Source organism: Panthera onca, chromosome E2 (genome assembly GCF_046562875.1).
Source record: "Panthera onca isolate mPanOnc1 chromosome E2, mPanOnc1 haplotype 2, whole genome shotgun sequence".
NCBI lineage: Eukaryota > Metazoa > Chordata > Mammalia > Carnivora > Felidae > Panthera > Panthera onca.
Genome location: NC_138353.1, coordinates 42,678,332 through 42,702,761, shown reverse-complemented (window position 1 = coordinate 42,702,761; position 24,430 = coordinate 42,678,332). Strand labels below are relative to the sequence as shown.

The following is a 24,430-nucleotide window of genomic DNA, read 5'->3' as shown; positions in this document are numbered from 1 at the left end:
TCCTCATGTAGTAGTTATTGTTACCCTCATTTCACAAAGGAGCAAATTGAGAGCCACAGAGGTTGAGAAATTTGCTCAACTGGTGACTGGCAGAGCTGGGATTGAAACCTGGCAACTAGTGATCTGCCCTGGGACAAGTGGCAAGTGTCAGGGAGCCCATGCATACAATGGGTCTAATTAAGGCTGGGGTGCTGGTTCAGCATAGGGCGGAGGTGAACTGCTTTTTCCCCACTCCAGAGGTCTCTTCTGGCAACGGTTCTAGGAGTCATGTAAACCAGTTTGGAATCCCCACACACATGTGTGCAAGCCCTTAAAATCACAGTGGGGCCTCTTCTCCCCCTGGCCTGGGCTCTTCCACCCTGGGCAGACCTGCCTCGCGGGTCAGGGGCACCCGCTCTGGGCAGGAACAAGTCCTGCCTGAGGGGGTGACTTCTGTCCCAGAAAAATGTGCCTCACGTTTCATAGAAGTTGGCCAAAGGGGGCAGGAGGAGCTGGAACAACACTCCAAGCAAAGGGAACCCTGTGGGAAAAGCCCTGGGGGTGGCAGCAAAGGCTGTGGGTTCCTGGAGCTGCATAATCCTCAGAGAGGGCAGGGATGAGGAGGTGGATACGAGCCTGCCAAGCAGGTCCTTGGAAGCCATGCTTTGGTGTTTAAGTTCATCCCAAAGGCAAAAGGGAGCCCTGGAAGTGTCTTACACAGGCAACTGATAAGATGGTGTTTTCATGTTGAGAAAATTTCTCTGCCATGTGCCGGCCCTGGGAGCAGGCAACATGTTGCTTTCTTCACTAGGTGATGCCCTAGGCAGTGTCAGGTTCTGGACTGGGGACCACACTATGTTGACAGACTCAGGAAGAACATGATCAAACTACCTGTGCTTTTAAAAAGCAGATTTGGCCAGAGGGTGTCCTTTTCTCAGACAGCCTGACCTGGAATCACTCAATCACAGACACTGAGGGAATCTGAGCTGTCACCTGGATTTTTGTTTCAGATAAAACCAGCTTTAATTTGTTTAATGTATGTATGTTTAACCCTACTTGAAACCCACTATATTAGTTTCCTGTTGCTGCAATAACCTATTACCACAACACACATTAAAAACAACACAAATTTTTAATCTTCTATTTCTAGAAGTTTGAAATGGGTCTCAAGGGGCTAAAGTCAAGGAGTCAGCAGGCTGGTTTCTTCTGGAGGTTCTATGGAAAAATCAGTTTCCTTGCCTTTTGTATCTTCTAGAGGACTCCTGCATTCCTCAGCTCATGGCTTCTTCCTCCACCTTCAAAGCCAGTAGTGCAGTGTTGTCATATCTCTTTGACCTCTGCTTTCATCATCATGTCACCTTCTTCCATTCTGACCCTTTGGCCTTCCTCTTATAAAGGCCCTGTGATTACACTGAGCCTATCTTGATAATCCAGGATAATCTCCCTCATTTCTTTTTTTAAAAAATTAATTTATTTATTTTGAGAGAGAGAGAAAGGGAGAGAGAGGGAGGGAGGGAGAGAGCCAGTGGGGGGAGGGGCAGAGAGACAGGGAGAGAGAGAATCCCAAGCAGGCTTTGTGCTGAGAGTGCACAACTGGACACGGGGCTCGATCCCATGAACCATGAAATCATGACCTCTGCTGAAATCAAGAGTCAGACGCTTAATGGACTGAGACACCCAGGTGCCCTAATCACCCCCATTTCAAGCTCCTTATTTTGATCAAAGTCCCTTCTGCTTTGTAAGGTAACATACTCATAGGTTTTCAGAGATTAGGATGTGGACATCTTTGAAAAGCCATTGTTCAGACTACCACACACTTTAACCAAATAAAGAGAAAGGGGATGCCTGGCTGGCTTAGTCAGTAGAGTGTGCAACTCTTGATCTCGGGGTTACAAATTTGAGCCCCATGTTGGGTGTAGAGATTACTTAAAAATAAAATCTTTAAAAAAAAATAAGGAGAAAGAGTGATAAACCTGGAAACTGGGAGTAGAATGGACTAGAAGTAGGCAGGCAGATGTTAGACAGGAGGTTGGGGCAGAATCAGCAAGGAAGATGCTGGTGGTCTGGGCTGGAGTAGAGTGGGAAGAATGGACACTGGCCATGTTTCAGAGGGAGGATGGCTTGGTCTTGGGGACTGTCTGGGTTAAATGGGCAAGGACCAGGAGACTGAGAAGATAGTGGTGCCCTTGGGAGGGTCTGAGGGGGAAGAACAGATTTGTGGCAAAGACAAAGAGGGCATACAGGGATGTGTTGCATCTAGATACCCATGAGACATCTAGGAGAGGTGACTGGGAAGCAGGTGGACCCAAAGTCTAGATGGCTGTGACTCTCAGGTTCCCCCTCTCCCTGTGGGCATATATGGGCTTATCCTCCACATTGATTTCTAGGTCATCATCTCTGTTGGACCCGAAAGTTCTCCAATTCCAGGTAAGAGTCATCTTGATTGGCATCTTAACAAGAGAAGTTATCTTGCATTTCTGAGGCCAGAGTACAGAGATATTTATTCCACAATAAGTTTGAGTTTATCAGGACTGGAAACAAGAATTTATATGGTAGAGAGATTCAATCACTTGCACAAGGACTCACAACTGGCCTGTGGCAGAGTAGGAGTTGTTAATGCATGTGGCTCATGCATTTTAGGCATAGGGATGTTTTCTGTCCAGCCCATTCTAAGCTGATAGCAGCCAGCTGCTCACCATTTTAGGGCCTTGGAGATTTCGAAGACAAAGGTTCTTCCTGTTTTTTGAGAAAGCCTGAGCTCATGGGAGGGTCCATTTCCAGTGTTCCCAAGGAGAAAGGGAGAGGGAGCTTTCAGGGAAGCTGGGTCCAGCAGGGAGGTCTCCAAGGCAGGGGAAGGGAAGAGTCCTCAGGCCCTGCAACCAGGGAAGCAGGCACCTATCCCCTGGCAATCTTGGGGCATCAGGCATGGCCCCTTAGAGCCCAAACCTGGAAGTCCTGTGGTTGGGACAATGGCTGTGGCTTCAGTACCAGAGAGGACCCATGACTAGAGCGTGCTTCTCAGGCTGCTATTGCAGGAGATCCTGAGTCCTTGGAATAACCTGGGTAATAGGAGCCCAGCAGAGACCAAGACTGAATGTCCCACCAGTCTGGAAGAGGGGGCTCCCAGTAGGATTTCTACTTAATTTAAAGGAAAGATAGAAAGGAGATATTTTGTGCTGCATATTTTCTTTTATACTTCACATTTTATATTATGGGGAAACCTGCATATTTATTTGTGTATTTGTCTATACCTGTCTTTCCCTTAGCCTGTAATCTCCCTGAGGGGTAGGGATCTCGTGTTCCCCACGGTATGCCCAGTGCCCAGCACATACTCATTAAAGTGTGCAGGCTGACTGGGGGGTCTCCCCGACAGTGGTAGTCTCAGGGAGAAACTGAAGGGGGGCACGTTTGGGACAAGTTACGATTTCGAGAAGACAGCTGTGGAGTGAGGGTGGGGGAAAGTGGGTTTTCGAGGACAATAGTTGAAAGGGAACGGGGAACGCGGAGGCTCGGGTTCCAGGGATCCCAGGGGTCCCTGGTGAGCCCCGCCCCGAACCTTGGTGCCGGCGCGAAGCGACGCAGCGCGGTTTGGCCGCTGTGGGGCGCCGTAGCCCGCGCCGTTGCCAGGGGAACGGGCCCAGCTCCTGAAGAGTTCCATCCCGCCTCGGCCTGGCCTGGCGGGGCTGTACAGCCAGACCGCTCCAGCCGGTGCCCGAGGACTTGCCCGCCCGGCCTCCGTCGCGCGACCCGGGATGGGGCCCCGCTCCGGGCTGCGCCACCGCCTGGTCCCGAGGACCATCTCCGTTGTGAGGGTCTGAAGTGCAGCCACCGTGGGAGGGTGGACGGCCAGGCGCGGGGGCTGAGCTACCGGGTGACCTTGGCAGGGCCGATCTGGCTCGGTCGACGCGACGCGCAGGTGAGTAGCCCCCACCGCGGTTCTCACCTCGAAACCTGGCATGAGCCACGGGGTTGTGGCTGCAGCCGCCCGGCTGTGCTCTGCGCTCACCTCGGCCTGGAGCCCGCGGCCTGGGCTTCAAGGGACAGGGCAGAACGCGGGGCTTCCTTCTAGTATTCATCAGGTTCACATATCTGCATTGAGCAGATACTCAATATACACAGTATACTCAATACTGTGTGCCAGGGACGGGGTCACTGAGGATTCCAGGAAACGGCACGATCTCCAGAACCCACAGAGTATTAAGGGGGGTGGGGTGGGCAGACTCCAGATAGACGACTGTGTGATTTTCGCTCGAGATAAGTACTCTGGTGACGTCATGGAGGGGGGCGGGGGTGGTGTTCTGGCAGGGTCTCCTATAAAAGGTGACTTTGAAGCTAAGACCTGAAGGTTGAAAGGAACCAGAATTGTTAAGTAGGGGAAGGGTGTTTCTGGAAGAGGGAAAAGCAAATGCAAAGGCAGCAAAGTACTATGAAGGAACAGAAAGGATGAGGGGAGCATTGAAGGATGCGATGGAGGTTTCAACTTTGTCCTAGAAGCAGGAGGAAACCATTGAAAAGTTTTGATGAATTTGAAGTTTTGAAAAGCTCACCTTCCTCTGGCTGCTGTGGGCAGTGTCCTTATGACAGGGCACACCAGCAAGTCATTTGAGGGCCATCGTAATTCTGCCAGTCTAACTGTGTCTCCTAGAAGAACTTAGTCTCTCTGAGCCTCAGTATCTTCATCTGTGAAAGGGGGATGTTATTCTGCATGTTGTTTATGAGAGAGAAAGTGAGAGACCAGTCCATCCGCGACCAATGACAGAGGAGGTCTTTGGGAACAGTTTGAAATGACAGGACCTACCTCAGAGAGTTGTGAGGGATTATAAGTCATTCTGTTAAAGTAGTTCCTGGCACAGAAAAAGTTCCCTCCAAATGGCCATTATTACTGAAACTACATTGCTACAGGGGAACAATGATGGAGGGTTGGATTAGGGTGATGGCAGCAGAGATGGTAACAAATGGTTTAATTTCTTTTATTGAAGGAAAGCTGGATTTAGAGATAGGTGTGGGGTGGTCTTTGCTTTTGTGGAACTGGTGGTTCACCATGGAAGATGGGTTTGTAAATGGATAATCACCATGAGTTGCAATAAAAGCAACATTGGTGCTTCGTTTTTTTTTTTTCTTTTGTTTTTCTTACTTTGTTTTGTCACAACTTTGCTCTTAACGACTGTTTCTTGGTGGGTGTTCCTCCAGGCTTGCTCCTACAATCATGTGAGTTGATTTCCTGGTTAAAATCAACAACCGTTGGCTCCTCTCATTGGCCTTTTTTCGCTCCATTGTTACTCCTTCCTTCTTGTCCCCTTTCCCTGGCTAAACCTGAATCCCAAACATTGCAGTGGTTGCTTCAGGAGGAGAATGGCACAGAAAATGTTTGCACACCACATCAACTCAGGAATGAGTGAGATTTCAGGGTTTTCTTGCTCTAGCATCAGACTTCTGTGTGTTGTTTATGTGAAGAGCCCAGCCACATCTGAGGCCAGTGACTGGACGGGTCTATGAGAACAGCTTGAAGTTCCAATTTATTTTCTGGGCATTGTCGTGAGGTGCATATCTTAGTCAAACTGGAGCCACTTCCCAGAATTTTAAGGCCAGAGACTTCTCTGGTACCTGGAGGGAATTTTAATAAAGTATTTGCCCAAAACTTCTTTTATAAATGACTTTTTTTGCACTGTAAAACAGTGTGTACCATGCAGCATTTTTTTTTCCAGCCTCTGTTTAGGTTTAAATTGGACATCTGTTAAATCTTAGTGAAAATTATTTTATTTTATTTAAAAAAATTTAAGTTTATTTATTTATCTTGAGAGAGAGAGCGAGCAAGCGAGCTTGGGGGAGGAGAGAGAGAGACAGAGAGACAGAGAGAGGGAGGGAGAGAGAGAATCCCAATCAGGCTCCATGCTGTCAGCACAGAGCCCACATGGGGTTTGAACTCACAAACTATGAGATCACAACCCGAGCCAAAATTGACTGAGCCACCCAAGCACCCTTAGTGAAAATTATTTTAAAAGCAGATGCAAGGAAAAGTTGTTTAGAAATATCCATAGACGGGTGCCAGGATGGCTCAGTCGGTTAAGTGTATGACTCTTGATCTCAGCTAAGGTCTTGATCTCAGGGTCATGAGTTCAAGCCCTGCAAGAAAGCAAAAGAAATATCCATAGAAAATAATTCCTGTAAATCCTCTAGCTTTTCTTAGCAAACAGAAAAGATGGTTGTGAGCAAAACCATCCTGTTGCATGCACCTTCCCTTTGGGTTCTGGAGTCACAGGAAGCTGAGCTGACTTTTGGCTGAGCACTGGAACAGGGTCCTGCCCAGCAACTCCTCTTGTGCTGCCCAGAGGTCTGATTCCAACTTTGACAAGACTCCCAACAGCTCGTAGGGAGCTCTGTGGTTCTTCCTCACAGCTCTGCAGTGGAATGATTCAGAGTTGCTTTCGAGGAGTGAGGAAGCACCGAAATAAAACTGAGCACTCTTTTTGCATGGTAGTTAGGTGGGATTTCCTTGTTTGTCAGGTGTGGTACAGGGCTCTGGAGCCCACAAGCACATTTGGTCTACGTGGCAGCCCAGTGGGCCAGGAGGGTAAGAGGTGACACCCCTTAATTATTTATCTGACACATTCTTTTTTTCAAAAGCATTGATGCATATGGTAAAAAAAATTTCAAACACTGCACAGTAAAAGCAAGTCTCTTTCACTGCAGCCACTAGATCTTCCCAGAGGCTGTCCCTGTGTTTGCCTTTTTGCATTTCTTTCCAGAGAGAATCTATGCAAATTGGAACATACCCATCCCCGTTTGTTTTCACTTACTTGATATAGCATGTTCTACAACTGCCCACATCTTGCTTTTTCACTTCACTGTGTATCAAAGGTCATTTAATCCCTCATTGTTTTGACATTGTATAGCATTTCATTGTGTGACTGTGCCATAGTTTGTTTATATTGTTTTTTGTTCTTTATTATTGCAAACAAGACTGCTGTGAATCTTTGTGTACTTTGTGACTATATGTATAAGATAAATACTTAGAAATGGAATGACTGGGCCTAAGGGTATATGGGTTCTAAAGTTTGGTAGGCATTGCCAAATTGTCTTCCAGCTACCTTTTTTTTTTTTTTTAAGTGGGCTCGAACTCATAACCCCGAGACCCAAGAGTTGCATGCTCTAGTGATTGAGCCAGACAGGCACCTCCCAGCTAACTTTTTTAAAAGCTGAGTAAAGAAGACACCCAAAGAGTTGCCTCTGAAATTTGCCTCCGGGTTACCCAATCTGTGAGTGGCAGTGCAGCAACCAGAGCCAGGATCTGTTTCCAGGCCTTGTGCTCTTGCCTAGCTCCAACCTGCCTCTCTCCATTGGTGGCTCAGGTCCCCAGGCCCTCAATCCTGCTCTAAGAGCCCTGTCTCTTCTTCTCTAACCCCATCATTCTACCCTGCCAGTTCAGTGGCGTCCTCCTAAAAAGCCTCTTTAGTATTGAAATTGATTCTTTTCTGAAATCCTCAAACATTTTTCAGGAACACAGGGGTGCCCACAGCCTCTCCAGGGCTAGTATTTTTCACTTGCGTCTGGTTGTTTCGACAACGCCATTCATAAATCTTAGGAAGCATTCCTAAATATTTTTTTGGTGAGAGCAGAGGTGGGCAAGAGGGAAGTGGATCAGTCATAGAACTATTCTACAGTTCATAATGAGAACTTGAAATGTTGACTTCCCTCATTTAAATTAGGCACATAAAGTAAGGTAGCCTTTCTTTTGAAAATGCTATTTTAGGGTTTTAGCATAGGAATGTTAACAGGAAGAGATTAGTGTCATCTTGGCAATGACCTTTACCTTATTGGGACAAGGGAGGGGGCTATACAGCCCCTCTAGCCCACCTCAGAAGCCAGGTGGGTCCTTGGCTTACCCAAGGTGACCTTTACCCAAAGGTGGCGACTTTTGGCCTTAACACTCCTTGGGACCTCGTTACTCTTGTCTCCATCTCCACCAGTTTAACTCTGTGGTTTGTTCTGTGGCAGCAGAAGGTACATGAAGAAACTTTTACCAAGGCGCACATACCTCTCAGCCCACCAGAGATGCAGCTGGAGGCATCGGTGGTTTAGGGGACCTTGTGGGCTTGGCCTCCATCTTCTGGCCAATTCTTCCCGAAGCACAAGGCTGCTGGGCTGCTTCCCTCCCTGGGCCAGCCTGCTGTTGTGTCACCTTTCCCCTCTTGCTCGTGCCCTCTTCCCTACTGGACTAGAAGAAAGCTTTCTAAAACACCCACCACCTTTGTGTCGTTCCCCTGCTTTAAACTTCTTATGACTCCTTGTGGCTCTTTCAATAGTAGCCAGACTTCCTTGCCTGGCCTCCTAAGCCCCATGGGATCTGACCCTTCAGCTTCTCAGGGCTCATCTCCTTCTCTAGATCCCCCCTCCATGCACCCTGTGTTCTGTCACTCTGAATGGCTCACCCTTGTATGACCCATTCACCCACTGCCCTCATGTCTGTCTGGGCCCCCAGAAAGCAAGGCCCTGAGGGCAGGAGCCTGGTCTCATCTGTGTTTATATCTTTAGTGCACACAGGGGGCTGGGCCCCAAAAGTGCTGACTGGGCCAAGGTGTAAATGCACAGGCTGGCCAAGCTGTCCGGGAGCAGAGCCATGCATCTTTCATTCTGGTCTTCTAGAGAAGTGCCGAGAGGGGAGGGAAAGCCAGAGAAGTTCCTGGGTCTGATGACAGTGCTTGGTCCCATCCCTGCCTGAGGCCCTATCTTGGATTCTCTCCTACCTCCCAGCCCTTTTAATCAAAGCCTTTTGGGCCAAAAGAATTTGTAGCCACCAACCCCACAAGGGAAAACGTCATCAGGTAAGAGCTGGCTGGCCCAGGTTATCCGGGCAGGTGGCATGCCTCCTGGTCAGCTTGGGTGTCTGCTCTGGGGTGCTGCTACTTCTGTACAGGACTCACCCAATAGCACCATTCCCCTGTCCTCTGTCTCACATGAGGGGCACCTCCCTGGGCCAGTTGTCCCCGGGTTTGGAGTCAGAGCCACCCCCCAGGCCTCAGATGATGAGTCCTCCCACTTCAGATATTGGGGAGACAGCAGCACTGGGGGTGCCTGTGACCACTGCCACTCTGAGCAGTGGGGACATGTCAGTCATATGCCTCTGCTGCTTTCTTTAAAAACTTCCTCAAGGTGTAGGGCTGCACAGGTGTGAAGATGGCAAAAGGAAAGCTAGAATTTAAGGATCCCAATTCATGGGTTCCCTTCAAAGGAGTTTCCCTGGTGATGGTGTCACTGGAGAACGGATGTGCAAGCCACAGGGATTTGCCCCTGAGCAGAACCACCCACCTCAACTGTATTTACAGGGCTTCACCTAAAGACCTTTGAATTCCCAAAAATCAAGGACAGATTTGCTACCTCTGGGGACATTGAAAATAAAGTGGTACCTGCTTTTTTTTTTTTTTTTTAATTACCATTGTCTCTGTGATCAAAGGTGAGACGGTTAGAATGACCATCCAGTGGCCCAGCTCTTATGACAACATGTTCCTTGGGACCACTGGTTTAAGAAAGCAGCTTCAACCAATCCCATTACTTTGGAAATTAACCTTGTAAAATATCAGATGCAGCAGCCTTCCTTTGGAGAGATCAGGAGAACCCAGAGGGCTATTTTAAGGATAATTATAATATCCATCATTTACGAAGCATTTATGTGTCAGGGCTTTACTTACAGTGTTGCTGATCTATACACAGCACTAGGTAGCCATCCCTACCCCCATTTTTCAAATGAAGAAACAAGCCACTCAGCTAGTAAGTGCAGGGCCAGGACTTGAACCCAAATCTGTTACCTCCAAAGCTGGGGCTCTTTTTTCACTTTTCACTGTTTCTTTTTGGAGACAAAGCAAATGACCAGGGGATTCCAATTGAGTCCCTGGGAGAAAACTAAGGTCATCCCATTTAGCTTTGAGATAAGGCTGCTCAGAGATGAATATGGCGGGCTTGGCTTACAGGAGGCTCTGAGCCTCAGGTGGGATGAAGCAGTGGCTAAGCGTGAATGTCCGGCAGTCAGGGTAATAATAGCCAGTGGCAGGGCGAGCTGGGCAAGAGGTATGTCTCTGCATGGTGGCTGTGCAGATTGAAGGCAGGGCAGAGTGGGCCAGATGGTTCTGGGTGGACCAGGATTCCACACCATTTATCGCACCCACATTTCCCTTTATTTCAGATGATTTCAAGTCAGCAAACATTTACTGAGCACTTACTATGTACAAGGTATGTTTTGGTTGCTTGGGGAAGGGCGTGTGGGCAGCAGGGATAAGTGAATCACAGTACAGTTGCTGCCCTTAGGGAAAATTGGCATAACAGGGAGCAGATGTGGGGATGACACAGGGTTCCAAGTGGCAAAGTGATTTGCCCATGAAAGACTGAGCATGAGGGCCCCCTGACTCTGTTTGGGGCATCAGGGAAAGCTTCCTGGATTGGTGATGCTTAAAGTGGGCACTGAAGGCCAAATCACATTTTGTTGGGCCAAGATGTGAGGAAGGTGTTCCGGGTAGATGTGCTGAGGGGGGTCTGCTGTACTTTCTGATATAGTCAGACTCCTTGGCCCACAGGCATGGGCTCCTGAAAGGAGAGTCCAGCTGCCAGGGTTTTGTCCCTTACTCCTGGCCATCCCACCAAGAGCTCTGAGTTGGCCTGTCTCCCCAGGTGTGGTGCTGCCTGCCCAGGTGCTAGTCCTCCCTCAGGCCCAGAAGATTCTGGAGGTGGGGCTCTTCCTCCAGTAATGACAGCACACCCTGCCTGCCTTGCATGTGATTTTGGCCACTAGGCCAGGTCTTAGACTGAAGGATGGTGGGATGGGGGTGGGGGAGTGCTGCCACCTGGTGGTCTGGCTGTGGAGGAGGCCCAGCCTTCTCTGAGCTCTCAAGTGAGTCAAAGGCCATCAGCCCACTTGTCTCTTCTCAGTGCACTAGGCCCAAATTTACCTAGAGAAACATGGTCATTTCTGCTGCTGGAAGGAAGCAAGGGGGGATCCTTCCTTCTCTTGCACGCTGGCCCCTCCCCAGCCAAGAAGTCTGAGGCACAGGGGAGATGGTTTAAGGGCTCCCCCATGCCCCATCCCCACTGTTCCCAGCCTCTCTCCTAAAGGGATTACGTGCTAGCCCAGGGGCAGACGCCAGACCCCCTTCTGAGCACCCCTAGTCCATGTTTCCCCTAGCAAAGAGTAAGGGGGCCCTTTCTGACACTTGCATTTGGGCCTCAGGACAGAGGTGACTAACAGAATCAGCATGTGTTCTCATTGCTCTGGCCCCAGCCTGATATTGTTACCAGATGACAACATGTCTTACTGGGTTTAACTTTGATGGCTGTGGAGACAGCACTTTGAGTAACAGGGAGCCACACTGTTCTGAATAAACCCTGGACCCTCCTATCTTGTCCTGGCCAGCGCTGGGGCCAGAGCTTGCTCTGGGGCTTTGAGAAATACTCCACTACCACCTTCCCCCATGGCCTGTCTTCATCATGCTAGGGCCCCAGTTCTTCTGCAGAGTAGCTGGGAGATGACTTCACATCCCGGCCTGCTCTCCACATGGGGCTCTGGGCTCCAGCCCGGGCCTCCTTAGGCTAATGCTTTCTCTACTTTTCCTTCCTCTGGAGATGAACGTCTGCAACAAGCCCTCCAACAAGACAGCCCCTGAGAAGAGTGTGTGGACGGCGCCTGCACAGGCCAGCAGACCCTCCCTGGAGCTGCAGGGCCAGCGGTCCCGCCGGAATGGGTGGAGCTGGCCCCCTCACCCGCTCCAGATTGTGGCTTGGCTGCTGTACCTCTTCTTCGCTGTGATTGGCTTTGGGGTCCTTGTCCCCCTCCTGCCTCACCACTGGGTGCCCGCTGGCTATGCTGTATCCTTGGGAAAGTGTGGGGCTAGTACATGGGAGAACTGGGGCAGTGGATGGAGGAACATGGCAGGGGCCTTAAGCTGGGCTCCAGAGCCCCACAGAGTGCAGGCAGGCCCTCTCTCTGCCCAGGAGCACCAGCTGCCTCCCTGCCTGGTTTCCAATCCCCATCTGACCCCTCTGCCTGATGGGGTGAGCAGATGGACCTAATGTACCTTGGAGCATTTAAAGTCCACACAGCTAGGAACCTTGTCAACCGAGATACCACAAGAGTGATCACAGAAGAGAGCCTTAATGTTAATTGTGTCCAGAGCTCGACAAGGGATAGAGAGTAATTATTCCATTTACAAAAGAATCTTTCACTTTTCAAAAAGAGTCATGGTAGAATTCTTTTACATAGTAAGTTTCCTGGTATATTTAAAATGTGGTTTTATGTACCGTCAGATAATTATGCTGTACCCAGGACTGTTTAGGAGCTCATTGGTTTTGTAAACCATACTCTTAGTGTGAGGCTGAGTTGACAAGAGGAGGGATAGAGATGCCCTGGAAACTCATGGGAACAGTGACAAACACAAACTTGCCTGAGCCCAGTGGTATGACTCCCCCAGCCTTGGCCACAACCCCCAGGAGCCGAGGACGTGGCTGCAAGGCTGGGAGATTGGGGTGCAACAGGTGGCTATGTGCCCCTGTGCGGAGGGTGCCCAGAAGAGGGTGCCCTCATGTGTGTTCTTCATGAAAATGATTTCTTGGGCTTCCTGGGGGAGAAGGGCGAGGGTGGGCTAAAGGAGGTTAGCAGAGATTAACTTGAAAGCTCCGGGCGTAGGGTCAGCAGCCGAGGTTGGTCACAGCTCAGCCCTTCAGGGGTCAGACAAGGCTGAGCAGCTTCGGCCGGCTCCCCGGTTCTCAGCCTCCTCCTCTGTCTGACAGGAGTCCTGCCTGCTTCGCAGAGGAAAGGAGCACCAAGGGTGTGTGTGTGAGCACCAGAATATGTGAGCCAGAAGTGTGAGTGTGCTTTCTTGGGAAACCACAGAGCCCTTGGCTGGTGAGTGACAAGGACAAACATGTGGAGAAGGACTGTAGAGAAGGTTGTTGTCCTCAGACACCAGCAATATCGCTGGGGGGCTTCCTGGTTCACTAGGACCCAGGGCCTAGTCATCAGCTGTGTAAATGGAACGCTGGCCTTTCCCTGAGGGGACCAACAGGACTTAGGCCTTAGTGCTCTTAAGTAGAGTGGTTTGTGAAATATTCCTCCCATGATCTGGAATGGGCATGCCCCTCACTCAGGATTATCTGGGCTTCTACCACCAGGGTACCTGGGAAGCCAGATTCATAACCACGTGGTTGCAGTGAGTACAGTCAGAGCAAAAACAGTAAACAAGAGTAACTAGCATCTGTTGAGCATGTATATGTGCCCGGCACTGTGCCAAGCCCTGTATGTGGATTATATCATTCAATCCTCATAATAATCTATAAGGAAGGTGTTCTCCCCCACTTTACTAATGAAGAAGTCAGGGCTCAGAGGGTTTAAGCGACTTCCTGAGGTCACACAGCTGATACCCACTGAGACAAGAAGGGCTGCTCAGGCAACCTGACTCTGAGGCCGTGGGACGATTTAAGGGTTTTATCCTCTCCACATTCATCCCTTTGGGCAACGTGGAGGCTCACAGAGCCACCAGGATTGGCACTCCCACTTCTAGGCCTGTATGCTTCTCCTTCCTTCCATCAAAGCCACCTTCCTTATGAAAACTTCCTCAGGGCCCCTGAGGAATGAGGTAGGGTAATGGTGTGTAGCAAGTACCTACCTGGGGCCTGGAAGTGGCCTGGGACCTACCGTTGCAAAGATGAGTAAGACAGGCCCCCGGCCCTGGGGTGCTCAGCCTGCCGCTGGGGGAAAGCCTTGTAGATTAGAGATCATCACATGGTAGGTATGAGGGTAGGAGCCATACGACAGATTATGGGTGTAGGAGGAGGGCTGTCTAGACCAACACCACCGTGGGCTCAGATGCGGATCTGCTATGTGCCCATCCTCCTCTGTGGTCATCTCTCTGGGTACTCTTGGCTCTGCCCCTTTCCTTCATCATCTGTATCCAGTCAGTCATCAAGTTCTGTGGATGTTGGCTCCTAAATAGCTATCCAGGCTTGCCCTCATTCCTCCCCACTGCCATCTGCCCCTCTTACCTAGATGACTGTTTTGTTTCCAAATAGGCCTCCCTCCACACCCTCTTGGTCCAATCCATCTGTGTCCACCTGTGTTCCTGCAGCAGATTGCCCTTTCAAAATCCAAATCTGATAAAGTCGCTCCCCAGCTTAACATCCCATAATGGCTTCTTCCTGTCTTAAGAAATGATGTTCAAGATCCTCAGGACTCTTCATGTTCTGGGTTCTTTCCATCTCCCCAGCCTCTTACATTATTTCCTCTGACACCACTGGTCTCTTGGCTGGAAGGCTCTTGACTCTCTCCCTACCCCAACACCCAGCTAAATAAGAAGTCCAGAACTGGCAGCCCACAGGCCTGTTTGGCCTACAGATTTTCTTTTCTTTTCTTTTTTAAAGTAGGCTCTATGCCCAGAGTGTGGCTTGAACTCACGACCCCAAGATCAAGAGTCACACGCTCAAGCAACTGAGCCACCCAGCTGCCACCAGATTTTCTTTTTTATTAAAAAATTTTTTTAATGTTTATTTATTTTTGAGAGACAGAGAAGGAGCGTGCACACACACGAGTGAGGGAGAGGCAGAGAGAGGGAGACAGATCCGAAGCAGGCTCCACGCTGACATCAGAGAGCCCAATGTGGGGCTCAAACTCAAGGAACTGTGAGATCATGACCTGAGCTGAAGTCAGACGCTTAATTGACTGAGCCATCCAGGTGCCTCCAGATTTTCTTTTTTAATTGGGGGACAGTTAACACACAAAATGGACAGTCTTAAGTGTTCCTTTAGCAGGTGTATTTTAAGAATTATTTATTTTTTGTCAACATTTAAAAAATGAGACCTCATAAAAAATCCAGATTTCTAGTTCCTTTTGAAAAGTTAGAATATGGTGGCGTGTGCCCTTATTCTAGCATGGCAGCAATGAGCTGAGCTGGAACCACACACCAGCCACCCCTCTGGCCGGGACTCTACTTGGTCCCAGTACCCAGCCAGGCCCCTCCTATTTACATTATCTGTTCCTCTCCAAGTCTCAGCTGAGATGATGCTTCGTCAGAGCAGCTTTCCGGATCCCTTCGGATTAGATGAGGTTACTCAGTTGTAAATTCACATGGTCCCATGAACTTCCTTCATTGTAATCAACCCATTATTTGATTAACATATGTGTTTCCCATCAGACTGTAGGCTCCTCGGGGCGAGGGCCCAAGTCTGTCTTGCCCCTGGCATAGCCCTCAGAGCTTGGCGCAGAGAAAGACCTGAGTGAACAGTCAAATGAATGAACCAGGGAGTGGTATGGGAGGAGTGTTGGAGCAGAAAACTAAATGTTTGCCCACATTCAGTGTGTCTGAAGAGAGGCTGGAATGGTGAGGAGTAGTGGGTGGTGATATCAGACAGGTGTGACAGGAGCCAGAGCAAGAGAAGCCTTGGCACTGAACAGAACAGTAAACGTTAACTTGAGAGCCATCGAGAGCCACTGTAAAAATTGAAGCAGGCAAGGCTTTATTTAAGCTATTCAGTGCTCACTTTGGGATCAAGTGAAGGGCAGGCTCAAGGGCACTGAGGCCAGAGGAACAGAGTCAGGAGACTGTGGAATACCCAGGGAAGAAGTGAAGGCCTGACCCACAGCCAGGGCTGTCTGGCCTTCGTGGGCTGTGGTCCTCGTGTTCAGCTGTGGTCTAGCACATTAGGGAAGAGCCTGGCTCACACAGACATGTAGGGAAATTTGGCCACTGGGAGGAGGAGGAAGAAGGAAAAAGGAGGTTAGGCAGCCAACTGATGGAGGGATGAATGATGGAAGGATATGAGGTCTGCCTGGTTAGCAAGAGGACAGATGGAGGGAGGGAGGGCAGATGGCTGTCTGGAACCTATTGGTGAATTTTTACAAATGTAGACTTTGCAGCAAATTGTCAGGATACTCGTCCCCTGCATTTGTTCTACTCACTGAGCAGATAGGTCCTGGATGATCTGTGTTTCAGCCCCAGGAATTAGCCAGGCTGCCCCTGGCCAGGCGCTGAATATGTCAAGCCATCCCAGAATCCTCAGCCCTAGGGCTCCAAGTACCTGGACTCCAGTCAGGGAGGCGGTGGGTGTATTGGACCCTATCTACAAGTGATTCTCCATCTGGCCCAGCTGCTGAGAAAGGACGGCTGCCTCCCTCTCAGATCCGAATTCCTATGAAGGCAAGAGAAACAAAGTTAGAACTTATATTTTGGGTCCTTGGGCCTTAGAGGATAATCTCTTTCAGTCTCATTTCACCATTTAGAATCTGAAACCAGATCAGATTCCAAGGTCAGACCAGCCTATGGTCTGTGCCAGGACTGGAGCAGTGAGGCCAGGGCCCTGTGGTTGGGCCGCTCAGCGACAGTAGGCAGTGCCTTGTGAGCTCCATTACCAGATGGCTCCTCTCTTCCATCTGGGGCATGGGTATGCCGAAGAGGTCTTTCAAGGAAGCTCTTGTGGGGCTGGAGGTAAGAGGTGGCACAGGCAGAGAGTCTCTGCATGAGGGAGTCATATGGAGGTGGAGAGCTGCTACCTGGCCCTGGAAAGTGGGGAAGAGGGGCTTCCAGCCAGCAGAGTGTGCAGTGAGTCTTTAACCTTCTGGGCCAGTGCATGGGCGCCATCTTTGCCGGCCACCTTGTGGTTCACCTGACTGCTGTCTCCATCGATCCAGCAGATGCCAATGTGAGGGACAAGAGCTATGCAGGCCCCCTGCCCATTTTCAACCGCAGCCAACATGCACACGTCATTGAAGACCTGCATTGCAACTTGTGCGACGTAGATGTGTGAGTGAGTGTGGACTGAGGGTGTGTGTGGGTGGTGATTGTGCCCCGGGGCACTGCCAGCGTACGGTCAAGGTGGAGAGGGGCATGCCCAGGGCTTTATAGTTATGCTGATGCCTCAGAAACCTCATGTTTTACACAGTCAAGAATCTTGACGGAGTGACAGAGAATTGGGTGAAGGAGGAGATTGGAAACAGAAGATGAGGAATGGCATTTCCAACAGTTACAGTAGGAGACAGTTGGCACTGCCACAGACTTTTCTACTGACTGACTCTGCCAGTGACTCCCCTACCCCCATCTCTCACAAGCATTCCCAGATAGGGACGGGGAGGGGCACTAATGCTTGAGTACTTACTATGTGCTAAGTGCTTATGAACAACCCTGCAGGGCGGGCAGCACCTCACCTCACAGAAGAGGAAGTGCCCAATGCTCATATGGGAGCTCAGTGCTCCCATATGACCTATGCCTGAGGTCATATGGCTATTGGGTAGCAGAGCTAGATTCACAATCCAGCCTGCCTGGCCCCAAGCCCATACTGTTATCCTCAGTTACCCATGAGGAATCTGAAGCCCAAAGAGGCCAAGTGACTTACTCCAGATCATGCTGCTAGTGGGAAGGACAGTCAGAATTTGCAGAGCCCATGCCTCCTTGGCTGTTCTGGACTGCCTCCCTAGGTCCCTCCCTACTCTCCTGGAGCTTCCAGCCTCAGGTAGGGGATTGGGGGTGGCGGTATGGTTCAAGGCTAGCTCTACATTTCTAATCTTAATGTTCACAGCCTGTTGAAGGGGTATGTCCCCAGGACAGAGAAAGAGGCAATGGCATTAAGGCACTGAGGGGTTTGGTGTCTGATCATCCTTTCCTTCACTAGGCACCAGTCAGTGCATTGCTCTTAAGTGGATGCTCTGGCAATGGCTGCCCACTCTGTTCTGTTCTGGGGAAGGGGCTGCAGCTCACTCTCCCACACCCCTTTGGGCTTGCATTCCTAATGTGGCCTCACCTCCTCTGACCCCCTGCAGCAAACTGCTGTTCACCCAGATGTCAGCTTGCTCCTCTTCCTTTGGCTCCCTTTGGGTTAGCCTAGACAGGCTTTTTCTGGCAGAGGTTTTCTGGAAGAATGCCAGTAAAATTCCCATAGACTGGCAGGGAAATAGGGACTCAAAAAATGGAGATGTCAGAAAAAGCAACGCAGGCCCTGGACCCAGCAGCCTTGCTCTCTTCTGCTCCTTGGTGCCACACCTGCATCGTCTCCTGGCTTGGCGCAGGGGTCCTTGCTTGGAAAAGAAGCCCCATTTCCGTTTCATACCACCATCACGCAGGTGCGCAATCCCTTAGCGGTGAAGTGTAATGCCTCCCAACCCTTCTACCTCCTACCCTGGCTCTTCAGAAGCCAGACCTCCTGTGGGTGCTCTGCTTCGCAGTGCCACCAGAGGGCGTGCGCGCTCCCCGTCGCCGTTTCCAGGTTCCGGTGGAGTGCGGGGTGGGTAACGCGCTCCAGGCCCGGCGTTCCGGTCTTCCGTGGCCCCAGCCAGGCCGGTGGCGAAGTGCGGGAAAAGCTAGCCGACCGCCTTGTGCCCCTCCACCCCCTCCCGCAGGAGCGCTCGCTCCAAGCACTGCAGCGCCTGCAACAAGTGCGTGTGCGGTTTCGACCACCACTGCAAGTGGCTCAACAACTGCGTGGGCGAGAGGAACTACAGGTGAGAGCGCTGCACGGGCCGCAAGGGTGCCTGCGGATGCACGGGTCCGAGTGTGAGCCAGGAACCTTGAGCTTGCATATGAGGCGGGGAAGGGGGGGGGGCGGTGCTTGGTGGACCTGTGCGCTGGTGTGCATTAATGTGTTGGTCTGAGGGTGATGCTCCTGATGGCTGCCACCTGGGACTGCTGAGGGAAGGTTTGGGGCTTTCTCCTGTGGGTCCACAGAATGGTGGGAAGCCTGCTGGGGTGGCTGCCCAAACTGATCTTTGCCCTAAGTCATTGGCTTCGTGAGGAGTTGGGGCTGTGGGGTCAGAGGCCTGGCTCCCCTCCCAACCATGGGCCCTTCTGAGTTCTGGGCCCTTATCCAGCTGGAGCACCTGGGTGCTGACAGCTGCCCACGGCTGGGCCCAGGCTCTTTCTACACAGTGTGGCATCTGCTTTACTGGGTGTCCTGCTCCTCGTGCTGGTGGCCACTTATGTCTTTGTGGAGTTCTTTGTCAACCCCATGCGGCTGCGCACCAATCGCCACTTTGAAGGTCAGTCCCGGCTCCAGGCCCACTTCCACCTTCCAACCCTGGGCCTGTCCTAGTCATTGGTCACAGCCCGGATGAGCAGTCTGCCTGTGCCTTGCAGTCCTGAAGAATCACACAGATGTGTGGTTCGTGTTCCTGCCCGCTGCCCCTGTGGAGACCCAGGCTCCTGCCATCCTAGCCCTGGCTGCCCTACTCATCCTTCTGGGCCTGCTTTCCACAGCCCTGCTTGGCCACCTGCTCTGCTTCCACATTTATCTCAGTAAGTCCCCCAGCCCCCACTCACATATACCTATACCTGCCTTGCGGTGGATAGGGGTCCCTAGCCTGCAGGGAGGTACCACTTGGGCCGTAGAACCCTGAAGCCATGCTCCTTTTTCAGTATTGGCTTTTGATGGTGGCCTGGTCTCACTTAATGGATTAGTGTATATGGGGACACTAGTTTTCAGGCTGGGGCTGGGTACCCTCCCTTACCTTCTGAACTCTAGGATCCCCTTTCCACTGCACTGAGCCCTCTCCTCACCCCCTCAGTGTGGCACAAGCTCACCACCTATGAGTACATCGTGCAGCATCGCCTGCCACAGGAGGCAAAGGGGGCCCACAGGGAGCTCGAGTCATGTCCCCCCAAGATGCGGCCCATTCAGGTATAGAAGTCGCCCAGAGGGCTGAGGGGATGGGAGATGGGGCCTGGGTGTGGGAGGGGTGGTGGCTGTGCAGCAAGCAGCAATGAGACAGGGCAAAGGAAAGCAGGCCTGGAACCACAGTTGGAGTAGGGGAGCACCTGGAGGCAAGAGGGGCAAGGCCAAGCCTGTACTAAACGCATGTCTGTTTGCTCAAGTGTGAGCACAGCCAGAGGAAGCCCCGTGTTTTCCCGGCCCCATGTACATGCCTGTCTGGGCTCCGAGTATGTGCTGGAGGGCATGGGATGTGGGAGCTTGGAAGTGGGCAGGTTGGGGCTGCAGAAGAGAGATGGATCAGCGACTGGGTCGCCAGGATGGAGATGTCAATTCTCTCTACCCGTGACCCTGAGACCTTAGACTCGTCACCTTCTTTAATCCTTAAAAGAGCCCATGAGGCAGGTAATATAACTGCAACCGTGTTGCAGATGAGCCTAACGCTGGGTCTGCGAAGAGTTAAAGTCCCTACACTCTGAAGCAGGAACCCTGTAGCCCAGCTACTGACCAGCCTATCCCCATTCCCACGCCCCATGGCTTCCTGAGGTCAGCAGCTGGAGGTGGGGGTGGTCCAGTTCTTGGAGCCCCCAGGGACTGGGAAGGCAGGGGGCCCAGGCAGGCCTTGCTGGGAAGGCTGAACTCTGGATCCCAAGTCCTCATGGCAACTAGACATAAACACAGGCTGGTGGGCGGGTTGGGAGAAGGCTTGGGACCCAGCCTCTCCTGTTCTCATTGCCAGGGGTAGGGCCTGGGAGGCCTGGGGGGAGTATTGACTTTTGGTGGCGACCCCCCTGCCACACCACTATGTACACACACTGGTGCCTGGCACTGAACCCTTGTAAGTGCAGTGGCAGCTATCCTTGGAGTGGGCATCCCCTAGGCAGGAGACTTTCTCAAGCTCCATAGTCATTACCCACTGAGGCAGGACTGGTCCTAAGATGCTTAGACCACAGGGATCTAGGCCCCTGCCCTGTAGTCACTGCTTGCCTAGGCTTTGGAGTCAGGTGTGCCAGCAAGGGCATTTAATGCCATCTGTATGTGACCTGAGGGAGGCCTCCCCAGGAGGAGGAGGGATGTGTTTGTCCCATTGCACAGAGAAGAGTTCTGAGGCTGAGAAGTGCCATTTACCATTCAGGAATGTGCACTTTTTTTTTTTTTTTGGTCAAATTTTTATTTCAATTCTAGTTAACATATAGTGTAATATTAGTTTCGGGAATAGAATTTAATCACTTACATACAACATCCAGTGCTAATCATAAGTGCCTTCTTAATACCCATAATCCATTTAGCCCATCCCCTACCCACCTCCCTCCATCAACGCTGTTTGAGGAATGTATACATTTAAAAAATTTTTTTTCAACTTGTTTTATTTTTTATTTTTTAAAGTTTACATCCAAATTAGTTAGCATACAGTGCCACAATGATTTCAGGGGTAGATTCCTTAGTGCCCCTTACCCATTTAGCCCATCCCCCCTCCCACAACCCCACCCGTAACCCTCAGTTTGTTCTCCATATTTATGAGTCTCTTCTGTTTTGACCCCATCCCTGTTTTTATATTATTTTTGTTTCCCTTCCCTTATGTTCATCTGTTTTGTCTCTTAAAGTCCTCAGATGAGTGAAGTCATATGATTTTTGTCTTTCTCTGACTAATTTCATTTAGCATAATACCCTCCAGTTCCATCCACAGAGTTGCAAATGGCAAGATTTCATTCTTTTTGATTGCCGAGTAATACTCCACTGTATGTATATATGTGTGTGTGTGTGTGTGTGTGTATACACCACATCTTCTTTATCCATTCATCCATCAGTGGACATTTGGGCTCTTTCCATACTTAGGCTATTGTTGATAGTGCTGCTATAAACATGGGGGGTGCATGTGTCCCTTCGAAATAGCACACTTGTATCCCTTGGATAAATGCCTAGTAGTGTAATTGCTGGGTCGTAGAGTAGTTCTGTTTTTAGTTTTTTGGAGGAATGTACACATTTTGAAGCTGAGGGAGGATCCTGGGGACAGCTGTGATGAAGGGAAGGGGGTTTGAATGGGGATACCCTGGTATACCCTCAAATTTCCCCAGCTGGCTAGGACCTGGCTCCTGTCCCACCCTGGCCTCTCAGGCTTCTGGGACCATCCTCTAACTGCTGCTCCTCCCACCCTGCCTTGCTTCTGGAGCCCAGGGGCACCAAGAAATGCTTTGCCCCTCTTTGCTGGGCCTTGGAGGGGTGCCGAGTCCATACTGGGGGAAGAGAAATGTTGGGGGGGCTAGATTACCGTGAGGTCCCAGTCATTACCTTGAGGTTCTAGTTCTTGTGACTGGCCTCTGAACGCTTCTTTCCCAGTGCTCCTCTCCTGAGGCTGGCGCCCCCACACTACTTTACAAAGGGCTAGTCTGGGCCTTGGTTGGGCATGAGACTTACTCTGGGCTTCAATCTCTGCATCTGTGCAGGCAGCCCATGGCCAGCTGGGCTCTATCCCCCAGATCTTCCAGGGCCCTGAAGGCAGCCTCCCCACCCCCACCCTGAGCAGGAATGCGGGAGGGGCCCCACTCTACAGCCGTTGCCCCCAAACATAGGCTTGTTTTAGAGACGGCGTTGCTGTTACAGTGTCATCTCTGCATTAGTCAGGACGCCTCGGTCTCCATGGAAACAACTGTTGAGCAGGCGACAGCTGTCCCAGTGCCCCCCCTGCCCCCCCCCCCCCCGGTAGGGGCGCAGCATCATCCTGGCTCTGCCCTATACCCTCCACACCCCACCAGGGTTGGCTTTTTCCTTGCTTTTGTCTCCTCACCTGTAGTCCTTATGAGCGTCCTTTGTGCTCGGTGGCAGGCTTAGGCCACTTCTGTGTCCTCCTGGCTTCAGGTCCCCTCACTTTCAGGGGTTGGTGCTGCCACTCCAGTGTCACTGTGAGGATCAGTGACTAAAGTAGACACAGAACTTGCCCATAAGCCTGGTCCCAGATGGGGGCTGTGGTACTGTTTTTTCCCACCTCTTAACTGCCTTCTCTTTTGGGGTGGGGGAGACCTCGCGTGGTCCCACTAGTTCCCCCACCCAGGTAGCTAAGATTGTGGCTGGTACCCTGAGGACTCAGCTCCCATCCAGTCATGCACATAGCCTCAGGTGCACACCCCAGCCTATGAATGTCTGGCCAGTCTCCCAGCCAGGGAAACAATCAGGGAGACTAGAGCCCTGGGAGGAGCAAGAAGTAGGAGAGGGTTGCTCTGAGAGCCTTTTCCCCACCACCCACCTTGGCTAGAGCAGACTGAGTACATTGGACCTATGAGGCTGGGGGTTCTCTGGAGGAGGTAGTTTGACTAGATGAAGTGAGGAAGATGGTAGGGATGGGCTAAGGCCCATAAATGGGTGTTTTAAGCCTCAGCCTACAGAGGGGTTTTCCCAGCATAGCTGGGAAGCCTGGAGGACAGTCGGAAACCTCTGTGCCCAGACCTCCCACAGAGACCAGTGAGAAGTGGGGTATTGTGTACAGGATGGGGTGTCGGATGCAGGATGGGGTGGGCTCAGGACCCAGAAAGCCTTGGATCCACACCTGGCCCCAGCCTCCCTGACCCCCACCTTCCCCAGGAGATGGAGTTCTACATGCGGACCTTCAGCCATGTGCGCCCAGAACCCCCTGGCCAGGCCAGGCCTGCCACAGTGAATGCCAAGTGAGTGCAACCTGGGCATGTGCCACCTGAACATCTCTCATTGGCATGGCAGGGACATCCAAGGTGGGAGAAAAGGGGTAGGTCAAGGCCAAAGTATAGGTCTGGGTCCAGCCTGGCATGCCCTTGGACAAATCAATGCCCCTTTCTGTGTGCTAGGAAGGGTGGCTTATTTCAGAACATCCAGAGGGGTGGGATTTGAGGAAACAATGGGCATCCAGCACTTACCCTTCCACTTCCCCTTAGTCTTTCTCAGTTCCTTGCCACCCGAGGCCAAATGGAGCCCCCCCAACCCTCCTCCCCAGAGACTCTGCCTCCCCGGATCCGACCCCAGGTGAGGGGGACTGTGCTGGGCCCATGAGGAAGGGTATGGGAAAGCCGTCTCTACCCTGCCCCACTCCTCTGCTTCTTTGGGTGAAGTGGGGTTTGGGGAAGGGGCACTCAGGCTCCCCATGTCTCTGCAGAAAAAGAGGAAGCGGCGTGTGTATAAGGTGCCAACCTCTGGCACCTCGGATCGGGAATCACCGCTGCCCAGGCTGTCGGGTGAGTGTCCCTTTCTGACCAGATCCTGAACTCCGAGGGAAAGAAAGGTAGGGCCCCGAGAGTGTCACAGCCCTAAGTTCCACATTTTCCTCCATCCATGCAGGGCCCAGGGGCCCAGGTCGCAGCTCCAGCTCATCATCAGATTCCGTGGGCGCCAGCCCAGTGCATGCCACTGGGCCTGCAGGCGCCTACCACTCGGCGTCAGCAGAGTCCATGGACGAGATTCCAGTGGCGCAGACACGCCTGGGCAGCGCTGCTCTGGCCGCCCCTGGAGGCAGGGGCCGAGAGCCGGGGCTGGCGCTGCAGGTGCGTGCGCCCGCTGTTTTCGTGAGCCCAAGCAGCGGCGAGCCCGGGGCGCGGGGCGGTCCAGAGACCGGCCTACCTTAGCAGGGCGGAGAGGCAGGAGGGCCAAGGAGGACCGGCCATCCCGACTCTCTATGCAACACCCCCACCCTTGCCGCACCGAGTGCACTTTAGGGGCCCCTATGGCCAGCGGGATGGGTCCCCTTCTCCCATGACTCAGCAATACCCCCTCCCCCCCAACCGGCCATGATGCTCCAATAAACTTTTTTTTTTTTTTAATGCTT

The 24,430-nt window shown here is 51.7% G+C and overlaps 1 protein-coding gene across 6 annotated transcripts; it reads left to right on the top strand.

Moving 5' to 3' along the window:
* The first annotated feature begins 3,785 nt into the window (after positions 1–3,785).
* Positions 3,786–24,425, top strand: ZDHHC1 (zDHHC palmitoyltransferase 1). Of its 6 annotated transcripts, none has more exons than XM_060650492.3 (12): positions 3,786–3,895; positions 10,157–10,203; positions 11,587–11,829; positions 16,576–16,751; positions 18,341–18,442; positions 18,852–18,976; positions 19,074–19,232; positions 19,502–19,614; positions 23,221–23,303; positions 23,547–23,634; positions 23,765–23,843; positions 23,947–24,425. In XM_060650492.3, the coding sequence occupies exons 2-12, from the start codon at positions 10,195–10,197 to the stop codon at positions 24,228–24,230; spliced, it is 1,461 nt and encodes a 486-aa protein (XP_060506475.1). In that variant the 5' UTR covers positions 3,786–3,895; positions 10,157–10,194; the 3' UTR covers positions 24,231–24,425. The 6 variants fall into 6 exon arrangements, with proteins under 6 accessions (XP_060506475.1, XP_060506474.1, XP_060506477.1 ...); XM_060650491.3 differs by having other exon boundaries at positions 19,056–19,232; XM_060650494.3 differs by lacking the exon at positions 19,074–19,232.
* The last annotated feature ends 5 nt before the right edge of the window (positions 24,426–24,430 follow it).